Source organism: Salmo salar, chromosome ssa09 (genome assembly GCF_905237065.1).
Source record: "Salmo salar chromosome ssa09, Ssal_v3.1, whole genome shotgun sequence".
NCBI lineage: Eukaryota > Metazoa > Chordata > Actinopteri > Salmoniformes > Salmonidae > Salmo > Salmo salar.
Window position 1 is genome coordinate 129,191,074 of NC_059450.1, and position 27,514 is coordinate 129,218,587.

Here is a 27,514-nt window from a genome sequence, read left to right on the forward strand (position 1 = left end):
TTGTGCCCAATAGAAATTCATTGTAAATAATGTATTGTGTAATTTTGGAGTCACTTTTATTGAAAATAAGAATATTTTGTAGAGTTTGTAGAGTCACAAGCTTGATGTAATCATTGCGTGCTATGAATATGGGACCAAATAGTAAACTTTTGTCTACTTGAATACATATAAGTGAATTTGTCCCAATACTTTGGTCCCCTAAAGTGGGGGGACTATGTACATACACAAAGTGCTGTCATTTCTAAACGGTTCACCCAATTAGGATGAAAATACCCTCAACTTAAAGCTGACAGTCTCAACTTAAAGCTAACATTTCAAACCCAAAGTGCTGGAGTAGAGAGCCAAAACAACAAAACATTTGTCACTGTCCCAATACTTTTGGAGCTCACTGTACTGTAGCTACATCTTTAATCAACACTTCTTATGACACAGTCATGCACTAACACACACCTGGAGGTTTCAGGGGCTTGGCTCCAGGAAGTTGTCCAGCTCCTGCTCCGTATGGAGCTGAGGAAATACAGAGATCATAAACGTAATCCGCACAGCCTATTTTTACTCTCTACTTCACAGTGACTGTAATGCAATATCACCAGGGATACGGAAATGTATTGAGATTAATGGACAAATACCTGAATAAACCAATTACAGTGATGGGGATTTAGTCTGAGTAGAAAGTAACCTAAGGCCACACTTGGCCTTCGTGAATTAAGTTTGAGACTCCATTACAATGATGCAGATAGAGAAATTGGCTTACTTCCATAGCCTCCTCCATAGGGATATCCACCAGCACCTGCACCTGTGGAGCAATATATGTCATTAAAACCCCATGGACATAACATACGGTCGGGTGTGGGGCTGGAAGGGATGCCACTACTGTAGTGTACCATCAAAGCTGTGGGATGGGACACTGATCTGAGATGGAATTATGAATGATGGTGGAGAGGACTATACAGTACTGCTAACGAAGGTACCTCCTGTCTATGCTGAATGTCACACGCAAGCTTTATTGTCCCAGCTCTATCAACAATAATGTCTTCAACATGACCTTGTGATTTGATAGTGAAGACCTACAGACAGCGTGAAGCTTTTAAAGTGATGACATAAGAGGTTTACTGTGAGGTCAGCCTACAGGTCAGAGTTCACGATCTAGTACATCTGGTCCAGTTCAAACTAGTGTTTGTTGTTTTCTTTCTTTGCCTATAATACTAATTTTAAGAGGATGTGGTGGAGTGGCCTCCTATCCTCTCCTCCTCCCCTCCTCTCATCTCCTCCTCTCCTCTCTCATACATACCCTGTCCATGACCATACGGGAGTCGTCCTGCTGAATCATGATGGAAAGAAAAGCAGCTTTATTCCTGACAAGGGAGCACCAGCGAGCGACTCCATCAGGTCATGTAGCTAGCATACTAATTCCAATAAAGTTAGCTGCCCCCTGCTTATATAATAAACTTTAATATGCTTTCAACATGTCAAAATATTACACAGCTTATCCCTGGCCTGGCCATACAATCCTAATTTTGATCTGACCTTTGATGCATTAATTTACAGAGAAGCGGCCGATACTGCTGTCCATTGCATATGAATCAGTCCTATGATTAATTAATGTGAATAAATCCTATTATTGATTAATGTAAAGAATGAGTCATGTTTCATCATTAAATCATAATGTATGATTAAATCAGCATATCCCTCATAATGTGTGTAGTGGATTGATTAATTATGCCTGTATAACATACTGAATGGTGTAAGTATCTGTATTATCTGTATTATTTCCTGCAATATATGGATCAAGCCAAGGTCACATCTCAGTGAAGTCATACAGTAGTTTGAAATAAAAACAGAGATGTGTGTGTGTGTGTGTGTGTGTGTGTGTGTGTGTTTAAGCAGTGAGTGTGTCTGCTGCTAGTGCAGTGATAAGGTTGTGGTATGCTCTTCTCCTCTCTCATACATACCCTGTCCATAACCACCATACGGGTATCCACCTGAATCATGAGGACAAAGAAAAGCAGCTTATTTTCTGACATGATGACCTCATCACCAGGGGACGCCAATGAATGGCTCAGTCAAAGAATGTTTGTTAAAACAATAAATCAGAACATCCTAATGCAGATTCAGTCATGCAAGGCCTTTCAGGTTTAAGACCTCACACATTCATTTTGCGCTCTCATCTAGTTTAAGATTTGTTGGCCAGTAGTCATACATGGGCCTTCATTATATGTTGTAATCCAAATATGTATTTAAATGCTCAATAGAAATGTTTCACAAAAATATATACATGTAGGCCTGAATTTGTTTCCTTTTTGCCTCTAGTGAAGGAGATACCCAGCCAGCTGAGACCGAGATAACATATTCAACACATTCACAGGAGTTCAGGCAGTTAAATTACTTTGAAATTGATGGTGCGGAACTGTCTCTGTCATCATGATGCAAATAGGTTCGCCCTAAAGCTTTACCTCATAAGGCATGGGTTTCAAAAAATGCACATAACAAACATGTGAATGTATACGGATGACTGCATCCACATGTCTAGATTCGGTCAATTCTTTAATATTACACGTCCCAACAGCACCTTATACGGCCTAATACATCACTGGTGCCAAGCTTCCTGCCATCCAGGACCTCTATATCAGGCGGTGTCAGAGGAAGGCCCAAATAATTGCCAAAGACTCCAGCCACCCTAGTCATAGATTGTTCTCTCTGCTACCGCACGGCAAGCGGTACCGGAGCGCCAAGTCTAGGTCCAAAAGGCATCTTTAACAGCTTCTACCCCCAAGCCATAAGACTCCTGAACAGCTAATCAAATGGCTACCTGGACTATTTGCATTGTCCCCACCCCCATTTTTACACTGCTGCTACTCTGTTTATTATTCATGTATAGTCCCTTTATCTCTACCTACATGTACATTTACCTCAATTACCTTGACTAACCGGTGTATATAGCCATGCTACTGTTATTTTATTGTTGCTCCTTAATTATGAGTTATTTTTCTATTTTTCTTATTTTTTATTTGTATTTGTATTTTTAATTTAGATTTTTTACTTCAGTTTATTTTAGTAAATACTTTCTTAACACTTACTGTATTTTTATTAAAACTGCATTGTTGGTTAAGGGCTTGTAAGTAAGCATTTCACTGTAAGGTCAACACCTGTTGTATTCGGCGCATGTGACAAATAACATTTGATTTGATTTGATTTATAAAGGCCCGAGACTACTAGCAAATATAACTGCACCTTTTACTATCATATACTGTTGACTTGTACTTATCTCTGTATATCTTTAATCAATATGACTGTCTTGCAATGGCTAACACATTTTAGGTATGTCAACAAAAATTGTGGCCTGGGTCAGCATTATTCATATATGATATATTACCATGGAATCATAATTCCTTTTAGTAGCAGTCCAGTCTTAATTGGATGTTTTGGTGCATTAGACCAGAGAAAAGGGCTGATGCTGCTGTTCTTTGTGTGTAAACAACTCCTGCTATTGACTTACTGTATGTAAAGAAGGTAATAAATAACATTCTTATCTGTCCAATAAGAAAGCATTTTATTCTGAATCGTGTGTATAAGGGTTGGTACATCACTACTACATGAATGTGCATAGGAGTTAATACATTTTATATAGGCATGTAAAAGTGTTCAATCACATTATTGGATGGGTTATGGATCTGAGTTGATGGTATCAATTTGAAGTTGTAAACAACCAGTGCTGTAATACTACTGCAATAATATGGTATTAGTAGGGTTTCAGAATGCTTACCTGCACCAGGGGGTTTAGGAGCTTTGCCACCTGCTCCGACACCCACACCTGTAAATAATATAAAGCCTAGCGGTTAGAGCGTTGGGCCAGAAACCGAAAGGTCGCTAGTTTGAAACCCCGAGACGACAATGTAAAACATCTGCCGATGTGCCCTTGAGCAAGGCACTTAACCCTAATTGCTCCAGTGTCGCCGTTGATAATGGCTGACCAAGGCTTTGACCCCTATCTCCAAGGGTGTCTCAGGGGGAGTTGGGATATGCAAAAAACACATTTCCAATTCACACATGCCTATAATGCACATGTGAAATAGGACAAATATAAACACCCACCAAATTATTATTATTATTGTATATTTAACTTTGCAACTGGAAACAAACTACTTAACAGCATTGCCTGCAGGAGTTTGTCGCCACCATGTGGCCAAACAATGTCACATACTCTGCTCCTTATAGTCCCCGCTATCGAGACACCTAACCTCCAGGCTCCTGTACTCCAGTAGCAACTACATGAGAAGTATTTGAAAGAAAAACAATACTATTTGAACCCAGGTCTGCTATGGTGGACACAACACTCACCAGGCTGAGCTGGGCCTGTACCAGCTGGAATCAAAGTGAAAAGTCTTTAACACACAGTTACAGAGGCATATCCGTTCTAAGTAATGATATATCAAAACCCCTACTAATGTTTGACTGTACAGTAAATTGAAAAAGAATAACAGGTCATGAACAATGAAGGTGAGCTGACAGTAAAGCTATCTAATATTGCTCTTCAAAGATAAGATAAGAAGAAAATATAAGAAAGTACAGAAAGGTTGATAGGTACAAGTAGGACACCATTTTTATGCAGAAGGAATTTTATGTTGTCAGGAGAATCTACTTACCACTAGGTTGAAGCACCCCTGCCCCAACTGTGAAGGCAATCAGGTCAATTATTACCAGTTAAGTCATAATTCTGACAGTTATAAAAGTTATTCCAAAATAGAATAACTTACCACTCAAAAAACTCAAATAAAATGTTGAGTGATTCTAATGACGTATGTTGCAAAACTATTGAATATAAAGTATAATTGATGTTGGCTTCATAAAAAAATACAACAACTGTTCTGCAGTGGTAATGGTCTAATACATACCTCCTGGTAATCCTGTGGCACCTGCAGCAAACCAACATAAACTTAATCAATGACGTGGTATACTAATACTATACATTTCCATGGAAATTAACAATAAAGTACTGTATCAAAGTACTCTATCTGAGATGCAACCAGACAGAGAGAAAATCAAACAAAATTAAATACCGTAAAGCTACACAAATGTTAGTTTCCCTACTGTGAAGAACAAATCTAAAGCAGGGGCTCCAAAAAATATGTGCTGGAAGAATGACACAGTAATATGTACTTTTGTGTCCATTTTTCTCTTATATATTTTTTTCAAACAATGTGGTATTTAGAATACAGTACTGTAAGTAAACATCAGGTAATAGCAAGGATATGATCCCCTGCTGTAGAAGATAGAGGGAGATGGACTTTAACTACCAAGGGGAAAGGGTGAGTGCATACAGTACATATCTACAGGGATATCAGGCACAATCTTCATCAGAGCAATCTTTATTGTGGAAGAAAAGCTTGTCACGATACAGTCTCATACCAGTAACATTAACAGTAACCAGTAACATTAAAGTATAAGTCAATCAAGTATTGACAAGTGTCAGATGAATCTTATTTGTTAAAAAGCAAGGGAGGGAGGAGAGAGCAGAAATGGGAGACATTTCAAGCGCAGCGAGCTGCAAAGTTAGTTGGGGGACAGAGAGGCGGAGCGTTTTAAGAGGACAAACTACTTTTAGAAAATACATTGGCAACACATTATTTTGTCAACACCCACATGAGCATTACTTTACATTCCTCTACATTTTTTTTTTTTTGCAGGAGGCCAAAACACTACAATGTTTTCACAAAGGAATCTAACAGAATCAACCGCTAACAACTGTCATATGGATTAAATGTTTATCAAAAGCCTATAAGTAATCGCATCAAATGTTATGAAATGCTTATGTAAGGAATTGTAAAGAACACATGTGTATACTACACTCTTCAAATGAAGTGTAACTATGTCCTTAGTCAGAAATGGTTTGATCATGCAAACACAGACAGCAGCAAGTCTTACTGGGCTCTGGCTCTGGGGCCTCTGTGGCCTGTGTGCCAATAGGTGTGGGATCTGCCAAAAGACAACAGGTTCCAGTTTCATCCATTGCAGTTGAAAAAGATATAGGGTAGGGGAAACTAGCATAGGGCAGAAGCCATTATGGGGATCCTTGGTACTGCCATGGCAGGAGGGGAGGGGATAAGCTCCTGCTCCAGTTGGTGAATAGCTATTGGATCATACAATGACACTAAAGGGGACAGCACTAGCAGAACAGATATTAGGCTGTCTCTTGTTTGAGGGTTTTGGGAGAAGAGAGGGGGGCAAAGAGGTTTGGGGTTTGGGAGGAGATAAGGCAGGGACTGGCTTGCGCGATACTGACGTTGCTGTTTGATACACCTGCAGTGGAGCGCAGTTAGCCAGACAGCAGTGGTAGTGGTAGAGGAGGGGGGAGTTAGATGGGATGCTAAGCCTGTATCTGTAGGCCGTTGATGTCCTGATGAGGCCTGCTGGAAAAGTCTGATGGGGCTTTGTCAGGTTATACACAGGTTATACAGTACATCAAACAAATAGGAAAACTTGCATTATAATCAGTCTCTATTATAGAATAAAATATATATTTGTATGGCATTCTATGGTACAGTAATTACTGCTTTTTTAACAGCTCTGTAAAATACAGTGCATATTTAAAATACAGTAACTCAGGGGTTCTCAAAAGGGGGTCTGAGGTACTGCAGGGGTCCACGGACAGATTATTATTATACATTTTTTTACATATATTTTTTTAATTAATATTATTAACAACAACAGATTAAACAAATTTTGGCCAAGGGATCCGTGGAATAAGTTTAGAAGGTGTAATACAATACAATAAAATGTAATTATATTAATTCACAATGTATGTTCTTAACCCTGGGCAACATGGGCCTGGCAGGCTCACATGGATATTGGTATCCACAATACTCTGCCAATTACCAATTTTTTTACATTATACTTTTTGTATTCCCCCAAATTGTTTTAACATAACTGCACTGTAATTTAAGCTTTAAAACGGTAAAGTTTTCTCTCTGCCCATGACAAAATGTGTAGAATTGCAGGAAAATGTTCCTTCCCAGGGGCCGAGACTTGGTTAATCCGGCCATGCACTGCCAACGTCATAGTTTACTACAGTCCTTGTATGCTATTTTTAACTCACTCGAGCTTTGTTCTTATTATGAGGGGGTCTCTGATGAATTTTCTATCACAAAAAGGGTCCCTGAAAAGTTGCAGTAACTAACACTTACTCTGTAGCTTTTGATATACAGTATTTGCACTGATCAATGAGAAATCAGTTGAATTAAATCCAAAGTCTTGTTGAGCGCTAAACATGTGGTTCTACCTGTTATGGGTCATAGTGTCACATTAGGAACTTTGTGGATTTTCTTTAAACCCTTCATTTTGGACCTAGTTGTGTAGTACTAGGAATTATCCTGAAGGAACTATCTAGGCTAGGAAAAATAAACCTAGCAAGAATCAAAGGTGAAACTAGTATCCATTTACCTGGCTTGCCTGCGATAGGTATCCCTGTGCCCAATGGTAAGTCAGTGCGCTCAACGGCAGTTCCTCCAACACCACCACCCACGCCCACACTTGGACTTGGAGTCGCTGCTGGCGCTGGCACACCTTCTCCACCGATGCCCACCCCATTTGGCTTACCTGTGGGCAGGTAAGAACATAGCTGAGGGTACAGTATAATCTCTTGAGCCATGGTGAAAATCTTGATTCAGCTAACAAGAGATAATAGGAACTGTACATAGACCGCACAGAACAGACAAACAACATTGTTCTTTCACTGGTCTGCATTACCTAGACTAAAAGTTATGACAGAACAAGAGAGGCTCTTACCATATTTAGCAGCTTTGGCCGTGGGATCATATCCTGCAATCACAAGCATCACATCATTCATATTTACACTGTATTCTGAATCACCTTGATATCTCACAGAAAGACAGACCAGACCGTGACACTGTTTGAGCTCTTTCTGATGTCTTTACTATTCACACACATCCTCTGACGTACCTCCAGCTCCTACTCCACCAGGTACTCCACCCTGTACTCCTCCTGCTCCTCCAAATCCTCCTGCTCCTAAGCCTGTTCCTACACCTCCTGGGACTCCTGTGTAGAGGTTCACAAGGAAATTATATGATTTCAAAACCAGAGATGTGAGCATGAATTCAACTGATGTACAAATTCTGATGTTGCTGTTTTGAGTGATCTTACCATATTTAGCAGCTTTGGCCGCAGCAGGGTTATATCCACCAGCCCCAGTTACACCCCCTCCTCCTCCTGGTAATCCTCCTCCTGGTAATCCTCCTGCTCCTCCAGCTCCTATGCCTGCTCCTGCACCTCCGGGGACTCCTGTGGTAGAGGGCCACAAGAAAACAAATTGATTTTTAAGGAATGTCCAACTTCAGAACTGCCAAAGATACAGTAGACTTGTCACACCATGACTTAAGATAGACGTAAATTCAACCAATGTACCAATAATGAATGAGATTGATTGTTTTGAGTGATCTTACCATATTTAGCAGCTTTGGCCGCAGCAGGGTTATATCCTCCAGCCCCTAGGACTCCTCCAAGTCCTCCAGCTCCTAGGCCTGCTCCTGCACCTCCTGGAACTCCAGTGGCAGAGGGTCACAAGAAATTGATAGTTTGTTAAAGTAGACAGAAGTTTAAGTATGAATTTAACCAATGTACCAACTCTGATGTTGCTGTTTTGAGTGTTTTTTCTTACCATATTTAGCAGCTTTGGCCGCAGCAGGATTATATCCTGACATGCAAAAAGTTAATCAATTAAAGACATCATCCCTGATTTATGAACTCACTAAAACAATTGGGGGCGGTTACTAAAAAGCAAGCTCAATGGAGAATGTCCAATGAAAATGTTTTTTATTCCAGGATAAGTCTTCATCTCTGTCTAGGAAGCCACCCTTTACAGAGATCAACATAATGTGTAGCATATAGTACAGTACATTTACAGGGCAAAGCCAAAACGGACTCACCTCCATATCCAGCCCCGGGTACCCCTCCTGCTCTCCCGGCCACGCCAGCTCCTCCTGGAACTCCTACAGATCAGGCTCAGGATGTTATTATTTGGTGGTTTAAACAACATGTAATATCTAATGGTTGCTTCTTTGAAATCCAGTGGGAAAAAAACGAATTTATTTAGGGGGTTTGGCACCACCGGCAGTATATCAATACCGTTTATTAATACAACGGTTAGGCAGTACATTTTTCAAAATCATGGAGAGGATAAAATACCATATTTAGCAGCTTTGGCAGTAGCGGCAGCCCCTCCTGCTGGTACCCCTCCATATCCTCCATAGCCTGTAATACAAAACAAATAGCAACGTTTATAAATGACCTCATAAATGGTTTGATAAGACAGACCAAAGCTCCCCAATCATAACCAACAGTATTAACTCTTCCAGATGACATTAGATTTCAACTTCTGTGCAAACCTCCATATCCTGGTCCAGCCCCAGTCCCTGGCCCTCCTCCTGTTCCTCCTAGGCCGGCTCCTCCAGCTCCTAGGCCGGCTCCTCCAGCTCCTAGGCCGGCTCCTCCAGCTCCTAGGCCGGCTCCTCCAGCTCCTGGGACCACAAGAAGAAAATGTTATTATTTTGAAATAATGTCTCCATTCAGAACTGCCTAGGATACAGTATACTTGTTACTCTTCTTCTTCTTACCATATTTAGCAGCTTTGGCCGCAGCAGGATTATATCCTGAAATGTAAAAAATAAATAAATTAAAAACATCACTCTTGCACCCCAAGCCTCATGATACAGTAGTATTATTAACACTAGTTTATGCTATCAATTCATGAAATTACAGTATATCAAGTTGGTATCATTGGAAACGTACCTCCAGCTCCTGCCCCTCCTGCTGCCCCTCCTGCTGCCCCTCCATATCCCCCATAGCCTGTCAGTCAAAACATGGAACATCATCAACCTAGTAGCACTATAAGGCAATGTACCCCACTTTACCTTAAAACCAAACCCTCTGCTCAAACACACTAACTCCACAACTTAAACCTGTATATAAAGCCAACCTCTACCCCTATGCAAAGTTTACAAACTACATATTGTATTGTACATAGGAACAAATACATATTGTATGTGTGAACACTGCCTTTACTTCCACTCCTCCCCCAGACCCTTCCTTTGGTATACGTACTCCCAGGCCTGGGATATCCTCCAGCAGGCACACCACCATATCCACCCCCTGGCCCACCAGCAGCCCCCTGACCTACAACACAGGAGAGGGCACGTCATGAGAAGACACACGGTAGTACTGTAAAACATTGACAGAAATGTCATTATGAATTCAACTGATGTACATGTTTCTTACCGTATTTAGCAGCTTTGGCTGCAGCAGGATTATATCCTCCAGCCCCAGGGACAACCCCTGCTCCTCCTCCAGGTACTCCTCCCTGTATTCCTCCTGCTCCTCCAAGTCCTCCTGCTCCTAGGCCTGTTCCTACACCTCCTTGAACTCCTGTGTGTTCACATGGAAATTATCTGATTTAAAACCCAAAATGTCAGCATGAATTCAACCAATGTACCAACTCTGATGTTGCTGTTTTGAGTGACGTTTCTTACCATATTTAGCAGCTTTGGCTGCAGCGGGATTATATCCTCCAGCCCCAGGTACCCCCCCTCCTCCTCCTGGTACTCCTCCAGCTCCTAGGCCTGCTCCTGCACCTCCTGGAACTCCTATGGTGGATGCAGAAAGCAATAACGGACCAAATGTTTACCATAAATTCAACCAATGCACCAACGTTGATGTTGCAGTTCTGAGTGACGTTTCTTACCATATTTAGCAGCTTTGGCTGCAGCAGGATTATATCCTGGTGAATACATTTGAGTTAATAAATTAAAGATATCAGACTTGATATTAATAGTTATAACCCATTAACTATGATTAGGTACCTCCAGCCCCAGCCCCTCCTGCTCCTCCATATCCTCCTCCTCCTGCTCCTCCAAGTCCTCCAGCTCCTAGGCCTGCTCCTACACCTCCTGGAACTCCTGTTGTAGAGAAAAAATATTGTATTTAAAAGTCATGTATACCATAAACCAACACTGAATGAGACTAGTGTTGTTGTTTTGAGTACTATTACCATATTTAGCAGCTTTTGCTGCAGCGGGATTATATCCTAAAGCCCCAGGTACTCCTCCTGCTCCTCCAGCTCCTAGGCCTGCTCCTGCACCTCCGGGGACTCCTGAGGTAGAAAACATCAAGATTTTGTTGTTAAGTCATGGCTAACTTAACAATTGAAAAGATACAGTAGACTTTTCACTTTTCTTCTTACCATATGTCGCAGCTTTGGCAGCAGCAGGATTATACCCTACAAATAAATTAATTAATAGATAAAACATTTTTTTTTCAAAGTCACAGTTTCCAAGCCACATAATGCAGTAGCATACAAAACAGTGTGAATGGATTGGAGAAGTATCATGACTTACCTCCAGCCCCAGCTCCTCCTGCTGGTACCCCTCCTGTTCCTCCAAGACCTCCAGCTCCTAGGCCTGCCCCTGCACCTCCTGGGACCCCTATGGTCGAGGAAAAAAAACGAACATTGGATTTCAAATTCAACTATTGTATCAACACTGAATGAGTCTGGCCTGATAGAGTGATTTTCTTACCATATTTAGCAGCTTTGGCAGCGGCAGCAGGATTGTATCCTGAAATACAAAACAATGACAATAATTCAAAACATCACTCCTGACTTGGATAATATAACAAAACTGCATTTCCAGCCCCATATCCTGAAATGTAATACGATCATGAGATATAAATATCACTTTAGATAATCCTGTTGCCAAGCACTGGTTTCTACTATCGATTCATTAAATTGTTATAAGCCTTAGACCATGATGAGATACCTCCAGCCCCAGCCCCTGGTACCCCTCCTCCTGCTCCTCCAAGTCCTCCAGCTCCTAGGCCTGCTCCTGCACCTCCTGGTACTCCTATGGTGGAGGGTCACAATAAAAATATTAGCATAAATTAAGCAATGTACCAACACTGAATGAGCCGGAAATTGTTTAAAAATTGCCGGAAATTGTTTAAAAATTTTTTTAAACAAAATTACCATATTTAGCAGCTTTGGTGGCAGGGTTGTATCCTAAAATAAAAAATAATTAAATTATCTTACATCATCCTTCCTGGCTTGAATAGCAAAATACAACTGCATTTCTAATGATTCAAATGAACTTGATCATGAACATTTGTCTTACCATGAATTTCAGAGGTTCTTCAAGCAGTAGTTTATGCTATGAATGAATTCATGAAACTGCTACAAGCGTGAGATACTATAGTGCAATAATTAGACAAGGTACCTCCAGCCCCTGGAAAAGCCCCTGCTCCCCCAAATCCAGTACTCCCTGGAACACCTATAGGGAGGGTAACATCCATACAGTATATTACACTATACAGTATGATCATTTCTATTATTAAAAAAGACTGGTGTGAGTTGGAGCTAGCTAAGCCAAAGAACGAAGCCCTTCAGTGATGGTGTGTTAACAGCATTGTAAAGGCGGTGGCCTGGGCAGCTTTGGGATGTTTTGGTTAGTTATCCTCACCGTAATAGGGAGGCCTGGCTCCCACTCCATAGCCTGTTCAGAGATGATAAAAATGGTGATGGTGTTAAAGTAATCTGCTAGATTGAGTTTAAAGCTGCAGTGCCAATCCAGGTTAGTGCACTTGATAGGAGTCAAGACAATACAGAATTATAATGCATGTACAAGGATGTCTACAGGCAAAATGCACTGGTTACCAACTCTCAGGTTGGGGTCTGCTTGAGCAAGGCACATCACCTTCATAACAGCTTTATGCAGAGCCCAGTAGCTGGGATAATGTACAGTGGGGTACATAATTGTTGGCACCCTTGATAAAGATGAGCAAAAAATACTATTAAATAAATAATACAATATACTGTGGTATATTGTATGCGCCCGAAAAATTGTGGTATTATATTGATATTAATACAATTGACAATTGCTCAGAGAAATATAGCTAGATAAAAAATTATTGGCACACCTGTTTTCAATACTCTAGCACCCTCTCCTTTTGAGGATAAAGACACAGAGTTTTATGAGATTGGAGAACGTGTTGGGAGGGATCTTAGACTATTCCTCCAAACAGAACCTTTCCAGAACCTTAATGTCCTTTGTCAGCGGTTATGGACTGCACTCTTCAATTTAAACCACAGGTATTCAATGGAGTTCGAATCCGGAGACTGAGATGGCTATTGCAAAATGCTGGTTTTGTGGTAAATTATCAATTTCTTTGTGGATTTTGATTAGTGCTTTGGGTTATTGTCTAGCCAAAGATAGCCAAAGATCCACCATCCTATTTTACAGTAGGTATGCGGTACTTTTCTGCATATGCTTCTGTTTTCAATGCTAAACTCACCAGTGGTGTGCGTGGCCAAAGAGCTCTATGCTCATGTCATCTGACCATAGCACTGGTTCCAATCCAAGTGCCAATGCTGTTTATCAAACTCCAGGTAGTGCTATAGTCATATGACATGAAAACAGAACTCTTTGGCCATGCACACCAGTGGTGGGCTTGGCATCGAAAAACGGACCTTAAGCTTGGCCGTAAAGTGGATCTTCCATCAAGACAATAATCCTAAACAGACATCAACATCAACAAAGAAATGGTTAATTGACCCCAAAATCATCATTTTGCCATGGCCATCTCAGTCTCCGGACTTGAACCCCATCGAAAACCTGTAGTTTGAATTGAAGAGGGCAGTCCATAGGCGCAAATGAAGGATAACAATGATTTGGAAAGATTCTGTAAGGAGGAATGGTCTAAGATCCCTCCCAATGTCCAATCTCATAAAATATTTTAGACAAAGGCTCAGTGTCGTTATCCTCGCTGTCACGACTTCCGCCGAAGTCGGCTCCTCTCCTTGTTCGGGCGACGTTCGGCGGTCGACGTCACCAGCTTTCTAGCCATCGCCGCTCCATTTTTCATGTATCCATTTGTTTTGTCTTGTTCCCTGCACACCTGGTTTTCATTCCCCAATCAATCTACATGTATTTCTTCCTCTGTTCCCCATCATGTCTTTGTGTAAGATTGTTTGTGTTACGTGTGTATTGTTGACGGGCCATACTGGCTTGTTTTTCCGTGTTGTTTTCGCGAAGATGTTTATTGTTAAACATAATTCTTGTGACTGTTTTGCGCGTTTTGCACTTTTGCCTAAATAAAGTGTGCGCCTGTTCACAAATGTCAGCTCTCCTGCACCTGACTTCGCTACCAGTACGCACACACCTGACACTCGCAAGAACACTCTGAGCAATTGTATTAATATAAAATAATAGAATTTCCCCATTGTTTTGAGAACATAGGTCAATAATTGTATTATTTATTCAGTCTTTTTTGCTCATCTTTATCAAGGGTGCCAATAATTTTGGACATGACTGTACTTTAGTTTAAGCTATAGCTAGGCAAACATACTGTAGTAGGGGTATGTAGTATTTTCCTCCATACAGAGGTGTTTAGCCTACCTCCAGCTCCTCCTAACCCTGCACCTGCTGCTCCTGGAACTCCTGTGGGGGAGGGTGACATGAAAACAAGGGTTGGTTAAAAGTGGACAGACATTTCAGCATGAGCTAAAACCAATGTACCAACTCTGATGTTGCTGTTACGGGTGATGTTTCTTACCATATTTAGCGGCTTTGGCCGCAGCAGGATTATATCCTGAAATGTAAAATGTTAATTCATTAAAAAGGAAATTCCGCCAAGCCATTACAGTAGATATACAGTAGAGTCAAACTACATGACATCCTGCACCCCAATGGTGCTCCTTACTGTACCTCCAGCCCCAGCTCCTGGTACTCCTCCTACTCCTCCTGCAACTGATCCAGCACCTGGAAGGCCGCCTGCACCTCCTCCTGGGAGTCCTGTGTAGAGAGACACAAGAAAACCATTGGATTTCAGAAGAAGATGTCTAAATTCAGATAGTTAACAGTGGAACTAAATGAGTTAACAGTATGAATTCAATCAATGTACCAATTCTGATGTTGCTGTTTTGAGTGATTATTTACCATATTTAGCTGCTTTGGCCGCCGCGGGATTATATCCTAAAATGCAAAAAGTCAATCACTCGTGATTGTTATAGTCTAAAGATGATTAAAAATGTTTGCCAAATATAACCATCTAGTTTACAATATCATACCTGATTAAAGTCCTTCATCTACACAGTAAAGAGCAGCACCACTGAGATGAGATTAGTGATAAATGTGTGGTATACTTTTAGGCTCACCTCCAGTCCCAGGTACACCCCCCCCTCCTGGTACTCCACCAAGTCCTCCAGCTCCTAGGCCTGCTCCTGCACCTCCTGGAACTCCTGTGTGGCAAGATAAGACAAGAACAGTTAGTTAAAGGGATGATCTGCAGTTCAAACAATAACAAAGCAATCTCAAATTTATAGACAGCGCTACAGATGCAAGACTGACCATCCATGATATCAACATTATAGTTTTAACACTGTTTTGAGGCTATGCAGTATTTGTTTACAATAAAAAGGTTTACAAACAAAGGAGTAAAACATGTTTATTTTGGATTCTGATGGTATGACAGTTCAGCTAAACTAAGGAGGCATCTATACGTTATATTCTTCAAGAATATGTGGGTATATACAGTATCATTAATTAATTAATAAAAATGAATGTAGCAACTGCTGTTTGCACCTTTAAAGGTGAACAAAAATATGTACCACCTCTGTTTTGAGAGATTTTTCATACCATATTTAGCAGCTTTGGCCGCAGCAGGGTTATATCCTGAAATGCAAAAGTTTATACATTAGAAACCCACATTTTTATAGTCAAACTGTAATCACAAAAAAATGTGGCAGAATTCTGAACTAACTAAACTCACTGTAAGAGGTCTATCAGATTTTTAAGTTGTACAGTTACTTTCATATGTACCTCCAGCTCCTCCGGGTACCCCTCCAGGTACACCTCCAGGTACTCCTCCTGCTCCTCCTGCTACTGATCCAAGACCTGGGACGCCCCCTGCACCTCCTGGGACTCCTATGGTGGAAGGTCACAAGAAAACGATTCACATTCAGTCTTGTCTTACTATCTAAAACTCTGATGTTGCTGTTCTGAGTGATGTTTCTTACCATATTTAGCAGCTTTGGCTGCAGCAGGATTATATCCTGAAACATAAAAAAAGGCATTACTCTGAAAATCTTTAGATATACTCTGTCAGTATAGACCACAAAAAGAGTGAAAAAGCTATATGTTTAATTTGTATCCTCTGAATATCTATTGGTAGTAATGATGCTGTCCTGCAGTAACTGTAGCTGTCCTGTCTAGTAGTTTTGTTTGGTGGTACTGTACACTGTCAGGTACAGTAGTAGGTCAGAGATCTCTTTCTCACACACTCTTTCTCTCTCTCTCACCTCCAGGGTAAGCTCCTCCTGCTCCAGGGTAGGCTCCACCCAAACCAGGCACACCACCCAAACCAGCACCTAGGGGGGTGGGTGAAGAGAGAGAGAGAGAGAGAGAGAGAGAGAGAGAGAGAGAGAGAGAGAGAGAGAGAGAGAGAGAGAGAGAGAGAGAGAGAGAGAGAGAGAGAGAGAGAGAGAGAGAGAGAGAAAGAGAGAAAGAGAGAAAGAGAGAAAGAGAAAGAGAGAGTAAACACCTCAAGAGTTAATAGTTGAAGTAAAGACATTTCAGTAGCCCTGTGATAGCGATCATTACCATACTTAGCAGCTTTAGCTTGAGCCTGGGCCGGGTTAAGACCTCCTGTCCCCACACCTGCAGAGAGTGGGGGAACATAGACAGAGTTACAGGTCTCATTTCCAACTCATTTAAGTAATAGAGAGCTTTTAAAATATATTTTCACATATATTTATGTAAGTGTTCTCCAAATCCCTACCAGTTCCAATGGGGTATCCAGGCTTGGATCCAGGACCTCCTTTTCCCCCAGGAAGGCCTGCTCCACCACCACCACCAAAGCCTCCGTATCCTGAAACAAGTGGAGAGAACCATCTACTGTACCGTACTGCTTGTACTACACACATACAATTACACATCCATAACACTTAAAACATTTACATATGAAAAACGTTCTGTACCAAATGGAAGTTTGCCTCCAGCTCCTCCAGCTTTCGCTCCATAGCCACCTGTGGAAACCATGGTGGCAAATAAACGGAATAGAGTAAAGGTTTTGAATATCCACTAGCACACTGTCAGAAAATCAATTACTACTTCAATGTTTTTGAACGGTCTTTGTTTTAAGTTATTGATTTATTGCTGATTTATTCATTCCAGATCCATCCAAATACATAAAACCACACAATTACACTCTATTCAATTCACCAGTAAACGTTAATACATCTAATGTAGAGGGTTAGTAGTTCTACATTATTGTTAAGATTTGAGCCCAGTAGGTCATAGCTGAAGCAGTTTGGGTTTTTGCGTGTGTAAACACAGCTACATTTGTTTCTCATCAAACCGGTGTTGATTTGATTCAGAGATATGACCTAGCCTGCTACAAACATCGAGAAACATTCTGAAAACGAAGCTACGGAACAGACAAGGAGGATTTGTCAGTCCACCCAGATCTTACTATTGCCCCTGAGTGACTACAGATCTGTGAGGAGGCCGAAGGAGAGCTCTAACCTACTATATGCTTTTGGCTGCGTGACACTCTTCCCTGTGAGGGACCGCATACAGTAAATAGCTAACTAAGACCATGTTGTCTTAACACACATAATATTAACTGACATTGATTGAAGTGGTAGTCCCTTACAGGGAATGGGGTGTGAAGCAGCTAACTTACATACAATACATGACAGGAGCAATCACAGTTTTAGTGGGTTAAGGTTCGGAGGTATTGCACTTTTCAGATTCTCGAAGCGTCTTAGAGGAGAAGGTGGTAGATGTATCGTTCTGATTTTGAGGTCTTCCTAGAACGTGATGATGTGACTGCAACAACACATGGTGAAAAGGGCAACAACTCCGTTTTGAAGAGGAAAGAAAACACCCTTGTCCCAAAGCCAGGACCTGGGCCTCAAAAAGAGAACGATTCTCAGCAGCCAATTCACAATGATAAACCCACCATACATGACCTGATGCCTAGGAGGGGGGTAGCCATAGAACTGCCCGTGCACGTGGCCGTTCATGTGACCGTGGCCGTGCATGGGGCTGTGCATGTGGCCATAATGGGGGTGATGGGGATAAGACACTCTGTGCACTGGAGGGAAAGGAACTGCAACGCACGGTCAACAGTGTGTCAACTTCATTTAGAGTGACTGCAAACATCTGACATTTAACATCCATTAAACACTGGGATGAATGACGTTTAAGGACAATAGTCATAGTTGTTTTTAAGTAACTAATGGAGGATTGCCACCTCATGTTTAACTGCACACGCCAAATGACAATACACTTGTTTTAACACTAGCTATGTGTCCATTTCTATAGATTCCAAGATGTCAATGCAAAGACTGGAAAATGTAGCTTCATTATCAACATTTTACCTGTGAATTGATAGTAGGAAATATATCATTAGCAGTCATTAAATTGTCCGATGACATACCTTGTGTTTTGGGTGTTTTGAGTGGGTATCCATGGAATACTCCTGGCTGCATTGGTCCTCCGTAACCAACACGACCTGAGCCTCCTGGTCCCTGTTGTCCTCCACCTGCCACTGTAGAGGACAAATCATATCAGGCAAACACAGACAGACAGACAGACAGACAGACAGACAGACAGACAGACAGACAGACAGACAGACAGACAGACAGACAGACAGACAGACAGACAGACAGACAGACAGACAGACAGACAGACAGACAGACAGACAGACAGACAGACAGACAGACAGACAGACAGACAGACAGACAGACAGAATAGACAGAATAGACAGAATAGACAGAATAGACAGAATAGACATGAAAACAATGTGATCTGTAGATGCATGCTACAGGTATCCCAATCAAATGTTACATGATTTGGGATTGAGTCCGTTCCCAGTGGCCACACCGGGCAGCACTCCGCGACCACCAAACCCTGCAGACATGAAGAGGAGGGGATCAGAGAATTAGCTAGTGAATGGATTATGGTTGAATGGCGGGAACTCGGTTACCGAGATTTACCGAGATTTACCGCCCAAAACCACTCCCTTTTCCCGGGATAAATAACTGCGAGAAACTGGTAAATTATAATAAATAATTTATATGAACAGCATGGCGTGAAATGGCGTTAAATGATATGCGATGTCTAAATATGGCTTCCCTGCAGCCTCTGCATGATGAATCAACACTTAGGGTGGGGACAGACAGCTCATCTCAGTATGGAGCGCAGTTCACAATGCATGTAGACCTACTTATCATCTCATCATGGTAACTTTTTTTCTTGTGACAGGTAGGCCTACATTTGGTGCAGCATAGCCTATGCTACAGTAATATAAATACCAAATGGCATCTAACTTACGCATCTCCATCTGGCTTTCAGGGATCACCTTGTTTTTTATTTGTAAAGATTATTATTATTATTTTAGTTGCAGATGCACAATTTTAAAACAGAATATCACTTGAATATCGTTGCTTTAAATCAGGGCAGATGCGAGCACTCGCTCGCACTCTCTCTCTCTCTCTCTCTCTCGCTATCAACTCCATTCAAAGCGCATCCAAAATAAACTATCCTGTTCTAGATTGATATATAGCCCTATATAAAGATGTCCTAGCCTACCTCTTTCAGGTAATAAATTCAATGCAGTATTAGCCTTATATTTAGCTAATTAATGATGGGTTGTGCATAATAAGCTTCTAATTTATATCCTCCATCTCTTGCGCAATACGCACGCAGCTTTGCTCCGCTGGCCTCTCTCCTTAAAAAACGCTCCTTAGCTCTTGGAGTCCCATGCAGGATAAGCTAGACTACAATAGCTTGTTGGACATAATTAAAAAACATTTTTTATACCACTAGACTATTCGAAGAGGGACACAAGCTCTTTTTTGCTGAATGTTAAGTACAGCAGCCAATAGAACTCATGGGTAGTTTGAAAGAAGAGCGAATGCGCGATGGCGGTAGGCTTTAGCAATTACTTATTCAGACCCATAACCATTCAATCTTCGTGAAGCGAATTGAAAGCCTTCTGCATCTAATTCTAGTCCTATATTATTCAAGGATGTCATTAGAATGACGAAGATAAGGAAAACAAAACTTATTTAATTAACTGTTGAAAATGAGGAAGGAATGAAGCAACAACAGAGAAAGTGGAGGGAGGCTAATAACATTAAGGGAAATACTAATTATACAAATAGGCCCTATTATATTTCAAAGTTAAAATCAAATTCTCTAGCCTATTCTTGTAACTTTGTAGGCTACGTGTGCTGCACCAGAATCATATGTTCTCTTCTGCTTTATCATGGTTTATGTAATACAATACAGTACAGTAATACAGTTCACACTAAACAAGATTAGTCTACTGGAGCTAGTTTCATTTATTTACTCAAGAGAGCATATACAGTGCATTCGGAAAGTATTCACACCCCTTCACTCCCCCCCCCCCCCCCAGCCTTATTCTAAAATGTATTAAATTGTTTTTTAATTCATCAATCGACACCCAATACCCCATAATGACAAAGCAAAAACAGGTTTTTAGAAATAAAAAAACAAACAGAAATATCACATTTACATAATTGTTCAGACCCTTTACTCAGTACTTTGTTAAAGTACCTTTGGCAGCAATTACAGCCATGAGTCTTCTTGGGTATGACGCTACAAGCTTGGCACACCTGTATTTGGGGAGTTCCTCCCATTCCACCCTCTCAAGCGCTGTCAGGTTGAATGGGGAGCATCACTGCACAGCTATTTTCAGGTCTCTCCAGAGATGTTCGATCGGGTTCAAGTCCGGGCCCTGGCTGGGCCACTCAAGTACATTCAGAGACTTGTCCCGAAGCCACTCCTGCGTTGTCTTGGCTGTGTGATTAGGGCCGTTGTCCTGTTGGAAGGTGAACCTTCGCCCCAGTCTTAGGTCCTGAGCGCTCTGCAGCAGGTTTTCATCAAGGATCTCTCTGTACTTTGCTCCGTTCATCTTTCCCCCGATCCTGACTAGTCTCCCAGTCCCTGCCACTGAAAAACATCCCCACAGCATGATGCTGCCACCACCATGCTTCACCGTAGGGATGGTGCCAGGTTTCCTCCAGAAATGAAACTTCGCATTCAGGCCAAAGAGTTCTTGGTTTCATCCAACCAGAGAATCTTGTTTCTCATGGTCTGAGAGTTCTTTAGGTGCCTTTTGGCAAACTCCAAGCAGGCTGTCAGGTGCCTTTTACCGTGGAGTGGCTTCCGTCTGGCCACTCTACTATAAATGCCTGATTGGTGGAGTGCTGCAGAGATGGTTATCCTTCATGAAGGTTCTCCCATCTCCACTGAAGAACTCTGTCAGAGGGACAATCGGCTTATTGGTCACCTCCCTGACCAAGGCCCTTCTCCCATGATTGCTCAGTTTGGCCGGGCGGCCAGCTCTAGGAAGAGTCTTGGTGGTTCCAAACTTCTTCCATTTAAGAATGACGGAGGCCCCTGTGTTCTTGGGGACCTTCAATGCTGCAGGATTTTTTTGGTCCTCTTCCCCAGATCTGTGCCTTGATACAATCCTGTCTCGGAGCTCTACGGACAATTCCTTCGACCTCATGGCTTGGTTTTTGCTCTGACATGCACTGTCAACTGTTGGATGTTATATAGACAGGTGTGTGCCATTCCAAATCATGTCCAATCAATTGAATTTACCACAGGTGGACTCCAATCAAGTTGTAGAAACATCTCAAGGATGATCAATGGAAACAGGATGCACCTGAGCTCAATTTTGAATCTCATAGCAAAAGGGTCTGAATACTTATGTAAATAAGGTAAATAACATTTAAAAAATCTTGTTTTCACTTTGTCATTATGGGGTATTGTGTGTAGATTGATTAAATAAATGTTTTTCCTAGTCAATGTTAGAATAAGGCTGTAACGTAACAAAATGTAGAAAAAGTCAAGGGGTCTAAAATCTTTCCGAATGCACTGTAGCTAGCTACATCTATGGGCTTTTTGGTGCTTGGGCTCATTAAATGTATTTAATATATGGCTCATCAGGCTCAGGTAGCAGTTACATCAATCTATATTTAGCCCCAGAGGGGAGGATATGGTGAAACACTCTGTTTGATATATATTGTGATTCATGTGGGTTTGTTCTGTGGACTTTCAGAAGAATAGAAGAGACACACCTTGTCCTGGCACCTGGCCACCTTGGTAAAGTCCAGGCACCCCCACACCTGCAAAGATCAATAAAATCAATTATTTTATACTGGATCGAATGGCCTTCATCAGATATTGTACACATAAACCCACGCTCACCTGGCACTCCTCCTTTTGGAGCCTTTCCTTTTCCGGCACCAGGTCCCAGCCCACCTCCAGGTAGTCCAGTCTGAGGAATAACAGGTGCTGAAAGAGACATATGGGAGAGACATTACATACTGTAGTTACAACTACTCATATACCAGTGAGTCCCCAGTCACTATTGTGAATCAGCATAGGTACATTAAACATCTAGAGGATAATGATAAAACATTGAATATTGTCAAGATAAAAAAGTAGGACTGGATGGCATGATTTGAGCTTTGTGTGTGTGTGTCTTACCTCCGGCAGGCACTGCAGCTCCTGCTCCTGCGCCTCCAGGTCCCCCTGAGTTTGTCATCATCATCATCATCATCATCATCATCATCATCATCATTAACACCACAGTGATCAAATAATGTGGACAATGCTAATCTTTATCCAGAGTTGTTTTGAGAGGCAGAGGTTCTATGGTACTCTAATCTGTATAAAGTGTATGTTGGGAATAGGGTGCCATTTGGGACACCGAACACAATAATGCATGGCATTCATCTTGCCTCATCAAATGCTTTATTTCTTTGGCTCTTTGGTTATTCCCTACGCAGGAAATGAGCTGTCAGCTCTGGCTCTTGGGGGCTTGGCAGTCAGATGAAAAGTTTTCATTTATTTATTTAACCTTCTCTTTCTATCTTAAAATCCACCAATCCCTCTCTCTAAGGAACAGACATTACGCAGTGCCTTTAGTATGTGGTGAACGAATGAGGAGATTCAGAGAAACAAGGGAAGGCTGGCAACAGAAAGAATGGAGAGGAATGCTGCTGTTCTGTTCTATCTGAAAGGGGTTTGGATGAAATGGGATTATTTTGTTGGAATACCATGAAAAGAGTCAAGATAGGGTTGAGGAGCATTGCACAAGAGCTGTATCGGCCTGTGACTGAGGGCCTTGTCGACTGCCAACCAATATTTAAGCGCAGGCTCTTTTCCATAATGTTAAGCCATGATACCCTTCATTGAACATGTACACACATACTCTAAAACAATGTAGTTCAGGCAATATTGTTGCTTAAACTATCTAGACTACGCCAACTTATAAATCATGTCAAAAGTTTGGATGCAATTGATGTGAAACATTTTCTCATAGCATGTGAGCACACAAACGTATGTGTTATTTAAGGTTTTTACAGTTAGTGAGTGCTTTTAAGATCAGATAACCTCTGCTTTCTTATGTCTCTAGTCTATTGGGAATATAATCTAACCTCGTTTGGGTGGTTTGGGACCCTTTCCTGCAGCTCCAGTGAACAAGAGATACAGAAGGTACAGTATATATAGAAAGTAGCTCACTAGTTCTAAAATGACCGCTGCGACTGTAGGATTTCAATAGGTCATGGGACCTTGGGTGCAAACATGGCCCACCCATGCCACTCACCTAGACCTGGCTGTAATCCACCACCGCCATAGCCTGTAGAGAAACACAGAAACAATATGGTTGGATTATAGTTTGATGTGATATATGTGTATTTGGTTGTTTTATAGCTTTCCAAAACACAGAGAAGTCCATAGCAACATTATTGAATGGCAATAAAGTGTTCTTTGATACAGACTCTACTCACACAACCCTCTAGTCTAGGGCCTGTGTTTCTCAAACATGTTGGCACCAGGGACTGGTAAGCCATGGTTCTCCTCTTTGGAGTACAGCTTTGGTTAAAACTACGACTTGAAAACGTGAGGAATGGTAAGTTATAGTATCGATCACATGGACTGCTGCATGGATTGCCCACAGAATGAGGGTTGAGAAACAAAGCTCTAAGGATCTGTCCTGTCTTGTGTAGTGTGTACTGTACCTGGCTGTAGTCCACCCCCGGGTAGTCCACCTGCACCATAGCCTGAAAGAAACAAAGATTTATAGCTCTGACATATTTCTAAATGTATATTGAAAAACATGTCACCTAGCTATCTTAAGATGAATGCACTATTTGCAAGTCGCTCTGGATAAGAGCATCTGCTAAATTACTAAAATGTACATGTAAATTGCAATACTATCACGGAGACCAGTGGTTCCCAAACTTGTTATAGTCCAGTACCCCTTCAAGCATTCAACCTCCAGCTGCATACACCCTCTGCCACGCCCTGACCAAACTACAATAACAAATAACGTCCTGACTAGTATAAGGGGTTATTTGTTATTGTAGTTTGGTCAGGGCGTGGCAGGGGGTGTTTGTTTAGTGTGTTTCAAGGTTTTGGTTTATGTTCTATGTTTTCTATTTCTATGTGGTTTTTCTAGTTTTCTATTTCTATGTTGTGTTTTTTCAATGACCTCCAATTAGAGGCAGCTGGTTGTCGTTGTCTCTAATTGGAGGCCATATTTAAGTGTGTTTGTTTTCACTTGTGTTTGTGGGTGGTTGTTTCCGGTTTAGTCTGTGCACCTTACTGGACTGTTATCGTTGTTATTTTTGTTTAAGTGTGTTTGCCTTCAATAAAGACGAAGATGAGCAATATACCCGCTGCATATTGGTCCGATGATTTCTCCTCTTCAGACGACGAAGTTTATGACACTGTGCCTGTATTTAGTTTTCTTGCTAGTGAGGGCCGAGAATCCACTCTCACATAGGTACGTGGTTGCAAAGGTCATCAGTGTCTTAACAGCACGATTTGCCAAGGCAAGAAACTCTGAGCGCAGCCCTATCCAGAAATCTGGCAGTGGCTTTTGATTAAATACAATTTTCACAGAACTGCTTGTTGCAATTTTGATGAGGCTCTCTTGTTCAGATATTGGTAAGTGGACTGGAGGCAGGGCATGAAAGGGATAACGAATTCAGTTGTTTGTGTCGTCCGTTTGGGGAAAGTACTTGCGTAATTGCGCACCCAGCTCACTCAGGTGCTTCGCTATATCACATTTGACATTGTCCGTAAGCTTTGCACACAAAAAATCATACAATGATGGAAAGACCTGTGTGTTGTCCTTGTTAATGCAGACAGAAAAGAGCTCCAACTTCTTAATCATAGCCTCAATTTTGTTCAGCACATTGAATATAGTTGTGGAGAGTCCCTGTAAACTTAGATTCAGATCATTCAGGCGAGAAAAAACATCACCCAGATAGGCCAATCGTGTGAGAAACTTGTCATCATGCAAGCGGTCAGACAAGTGAAAATGATGGTCAGTAAAGAAAACTTTAAGCTCTTCTCTCAATTAAAAAAAAGGTGTCAATGCTTTGCCCTTGATAACCAGCACACTTCTGTCTGTTGTAAAAGCGTTACATGGTCGCTGCCCATATCATTGGATAATGTAGAAAATACACGAGAATTCAGGGGCCTTGCTTTAACAAAGTTAACTATTTTCACTGTAGTGTCCAAAATGTATTTCAAGCTGTCAGGCATTCCCTTGGCAGCAAGAGCCTCTCGGTGGATGCTGCAGTTTACCCAAGTGGCGTCAGGAGCAACTGCTTGCACATGCGTTACCACTCCACTATGTCTCCCTGTCACGGCTTTTGCGCCATGAGTACTGATACCAACACATCTTGACCACCAAAGTCCATTTGATGTCACAAAGCTGCCCAGTACTTTAAAAATATCCTCTCCTGTTGTCCTGGTTTCCAATGGTTTGCAGAAGAGGATGTCTTCCTTAATTGACCTCCCATAAGCGTAATGTATATATACCAGGAGCTGTGCCAGGCCCGACACGTCTGTTGACTCATCCAGCTGTAACGTATAGAATTCACTGGCTTGTATGCGAAGCAGTAATTGTTTCAAAACATCTCCTGCCATGTCACTGATTGCGTCGTGAAACAGTGTTGTTTGATGAAGGCATTGTCTGTATAGTTTTTTTGGCCTTTTCCCCCAGCATTGTCCCAGCCATATCTGCAGCAGCAGGAAGAATTAAGTCCTCCACAATAGTATGGAGCTTGCCTGTCCTAGCCACTCGGTAGCTCACCATATAAGACGCTTCTAGCCCCTTTTTATTAATGGTATCTGTTACTTTTATACGTGTCTTACTACTCGAAAGTCGTCTTTATTCTCGCTCAAAAAAGTCCTGTGGCTTATTTTTCAAATTGTCATGTTTCATTTCTAAATGTGTGCGAAGAGTGAAGATTTCCCGCGAGAGAATAACGGTTAATGTGATTGGATGTTAATTATTTGACTAGGCTACCTGTATTTGACATTGTGTTGTTATTTCAGTGAACACTAACTAGATGGTTTAATTTTGTTTTTGGCAGTGAAACAAGTCTATTCAGGCGAGAAAAAAACCTCACGCAAATGTATAGCCCCGTTGGAAAATTTAAATGTACTGTTTGAAAATGTGAAGAAAAATGTGAATCACATTTTTATTTGGCGTACCCCCGACAGCATTGCGTTTGGGAATACCTGACGTAGACCAATGCTGGTCCACAGAAGTACAGTAGAGAAACATGGCTTTGAGAATCTATTCTGTCTGTACAGTACCTGGTTGTAGTCCAGCTCCTGCCCCATAGCCTGGTTTGGGTCCTGCCTTCTGTCCCAGACCACCTCCAGGGAAGAAGCCCCCAGCACCACCTCCTCCATAAGTCGAGCCTCCATACGGCGAGCCTCCTCCATAACCAGCTGAGGAGAGTGACGGTGGGGGGTTATTAATCCAACCCTTTAACACTCTCAGTGTCTCATTTTGTGAAGCGCTCTAATATGGCCAAGAGTGATGGGTAGCCCAAGTGGTCATTTAGCATAATATTAGCTTGAACAGCACTAAGACATAGGGTCAGTACTACTGGTGATCCAAGAACTTGAAGTCACACTGTGCTACTGCACCTCCAGGCTTAGCGTATCCTCCTCCTCCAAAGCTTCCTGTTCCTAGACCGGTGGCTCCAGGACCAGCTCCATATCCTCCACCACCAAGACCACCGCCCCCAACACCACCAGCACCAAGGTTTCCATAACCTCAGAGAGGAGAGGGAGGAAGGGAGAGTATGAGGCAGGGTTAGTGAACAACATAATTTCAGATCCACATGAAGTGCATAGGTTGTGGATAGAAGATAGAGATTTGACTTGGTTGTATATATACTGTAGTAGGTCTGCAGAAGTGCTGGTGGTGGTAATGTCAGATTGTGACCACTAGAAGGAGTCAGAGGCTGAGAGGAACAATTATTCTGTAGTGGCAACAGGATTTTGGCACACAGCAACAGTCTCTATGGGGAGAAAAAAGTATTCTTCCACATGGTAATCATACATAAATTAAGTCATATTCCAGCTTGGGTTTCTTATTG

The 27,514-nt window shown here is 41.7% G+C and overlaps 1 protein-coding gene across 50 annotated transcripts in view; it reads right to left on the reverse strand.

Annotated features, from left to right (window-relative positions):
• Nucleotides 1-27,514, reverse strand: part of LOC106612831 (elastin) — an 84,811-nt gene that overhangs the window by 12,467 nt on the left and 44,830 nt on the right. For 4 of the 50 annotated variants that reach the window (XM_045724565.1, XM_045724559.1, XM_045724558.1 and 1 more), the window contains exons 6-60: nucleotides 27,060-27,188; nucleotides 26,721-26,858; nucleotides 24,125-24,166; nucleotides 23,710-23,742; nucleotides 22,587-22,631; nucleotides 22,305-22,391; nucleotides 22,175-22,222; nucleotides 18,909-18,971; nucleotides 18,499-18,609; nucleotides 18,019-18,168; nucleotides 17,033-17,080; nucleotides 16,834-16,923; nucleotides 16,656-16,712; nucleotides 16,355-16,423; nucleotides 16,073-16,108; nucleotides 15,876-15,980; nucleotides 15,693-15,728; nucleotides 15,212-15,295; nucleotides 14,994-15,029; nucleotides 14,763-14,849; nucleotides 14,611-14,646; nucleotides 14,454-14,495; nucleotides 12,519-12,551; nucleotides 12,276-12,329; nucleotides 12,029-12,061; nucleotides 11,823-11,906; nucleotides 11,583-11,621; nucleotides 11,403-11,489; nucleotides 11,249-11,284; nucleotides 11,057-11,158; nucleotides 10,869-10,964; nucleotides 10,751-10,786; nucleotides 10,539-10,652; nucleotides 10,288-10,434; nucleotides 10,114-10,185; nucleotides 9,802-9,858; nucleotides 9,627-9,662; nucleotides 9,399-9,530; nucleotides 9,199-9,264; nucleotides 8,940-9,002; nucleotides 8,672-8,707; nucleotides 8,457-8,558; nucleotides 8,158-8,295; nucleotides 7,957-8,052; nucleotides 7,783-7,815; nucleotides 7,438-7,593; nucleotides 5,923-5,973; nucleotides 4,893-4,913; nucleotides 4,644-4,670; nucleotides 4,339-4,362; nucleotides 3,764-3,811; nucleotides 1,953-1,982; nucleotides 1,292-1,321; nucleotides 755-796; nucleotides 451-507 (exon numbers count right to left, since the gene is read on the reverse strand). In XM_045724565.1, the coding sequence (XP_045580521.1) occupies nucleotides 451-507; nucleotides 755-796; nucleotides 1,292-1,321; nucleotides 1,953-1,982; nucleotides 3,764-3,811; nucleotides 4,339-4,362; nucleotides 4,644-4,670; nucleotides 4,893-4,913; nucleotides 5,923-5,973; nucleotides 7,438-7,593; nucleotides 7,783-7,815; nucleotides 7,957-8,052; nucleotides 8,158-8,295; nucleotides 8,457-8,558; nucleotides 8,672-8,707; nucleotides 8,940-9,002; nucleotides 9,199-9,264; nucleotides 9,399-9,530; nucleotides 9,627-9,662; nucleotides 9,802-9,858; nucleotides 10,114-10,185; nucleotides 10,288-10,434; nucleotides 10,539-10,652; nucleotides 10,751-10,786; nucleotides 10,869-10,964; nucleotides 11,057-11,158; nucleotides 11,249-11,284; nucleotides 11,403-11,489; nucleotides 11,583-11,621; nucleotides 11,823-11,906; nucleotides 12,029-12,061; nucleotides 12,276-12,329; nucleotides 12,519-12,551; nucleotides 14,454-14,495; nucleotides 14,611-14,646; nucleotides 14,763-14,849; nucleotides 14,994-15,029; nucleotides 15,212-15,295; nucleotides 15,693-15,728; nucleotides 15,876-15,980; nucleotides 16,073-16,108; nucleotides 16,355-16,423; nucleotides 16,656-16,712; nucleotides 16,834-16,923; nucleotides 17,033-17,080; nucleotides 18,019-18,168; nucleotides 18,499-18,609; nucleotides 18,909-18,971; nucleotides 22,175-22,222; nucleotides 22,305-22,391; nucleotides 22,587-22,631; nucleotides 23,710-23,742; nucleotides 24,125-24,166; nucleotides 26,721-26,858; nucleotides 27,060-27,188 (3,750 nt within the window). The remainder of the gene's footprint in view (nucleotides 1-450; nucleotides 508-754; nucleotides 797-1,291; nucleotides 1,322-1,952; nucleotides 1,983-3,763; nucleotides 3,812-4,338; nucleotides 4,363-4,643; nucleotides 4,671-4,892; nucleotides 4,914-5,922; nucleotides 5,974-7,437; nucleotides 7,594-7,782; nucleotides 7,816-7,956; nucleotides 8,053-8,157; nucleotides 8,296-8,456; nucleotides 8,559-8,671; nucleotides 8,708-8,939; nucleotides 9,003-9,198; nucleotides 9,265-9,398; nucleotides 9,531-9,626; nucleotides 9,663-9,801; nucleotides 9,859-10,113; nucleotides 10,186-10,287; nucleotides 10,435-10,538; nucleotides 10,653-10,750; nucleotides 10,787-10,868; nucleotides 10,965-11,056; nucleotides 11,159-11,248; nucleotides 11,285-11,402; nucleotides 11,490-11,582; nucleotides 11,622-11,822; nucleotides 11,907-12,028; nucleotides 12,062-12,275; nucleotides 12,330-12,518; nucleotides 12,552-14,453; nucleotides 14,496-14,610; nucleotides 14,647-14,762; nucleotides 14,850-14,993; nucleotides 15,030-15,211; nucleotides 15,296-15,692; nucleotides 15,729-15,875; nucleotides 15,981-16,072; nucleotides 16,109-16,354; nucleotides 16,424-16,655; nucleotides 16,713-16,833; nucleotides 16,924-17,032; nucleotides 17,081-18,018; nucleotides 18,169-18,498; nucleotides 18,610-18,908; nucleotides 18,972-22,174; nucleotides 22,223-22,304; nucleotides 22,392-22,586; nucleotides 22,632-23,709; nucleotides 23,743-24,124; nucleotides 24,167-26,720; nucleotides 26,859-27,059; nucleotides 27,189-27,514) is intronic. The other 46 variants (XM_045724569.1, XM_045724563.1, XM_045724555.1 and 43 more) reach the window with 42 other exon arrangements.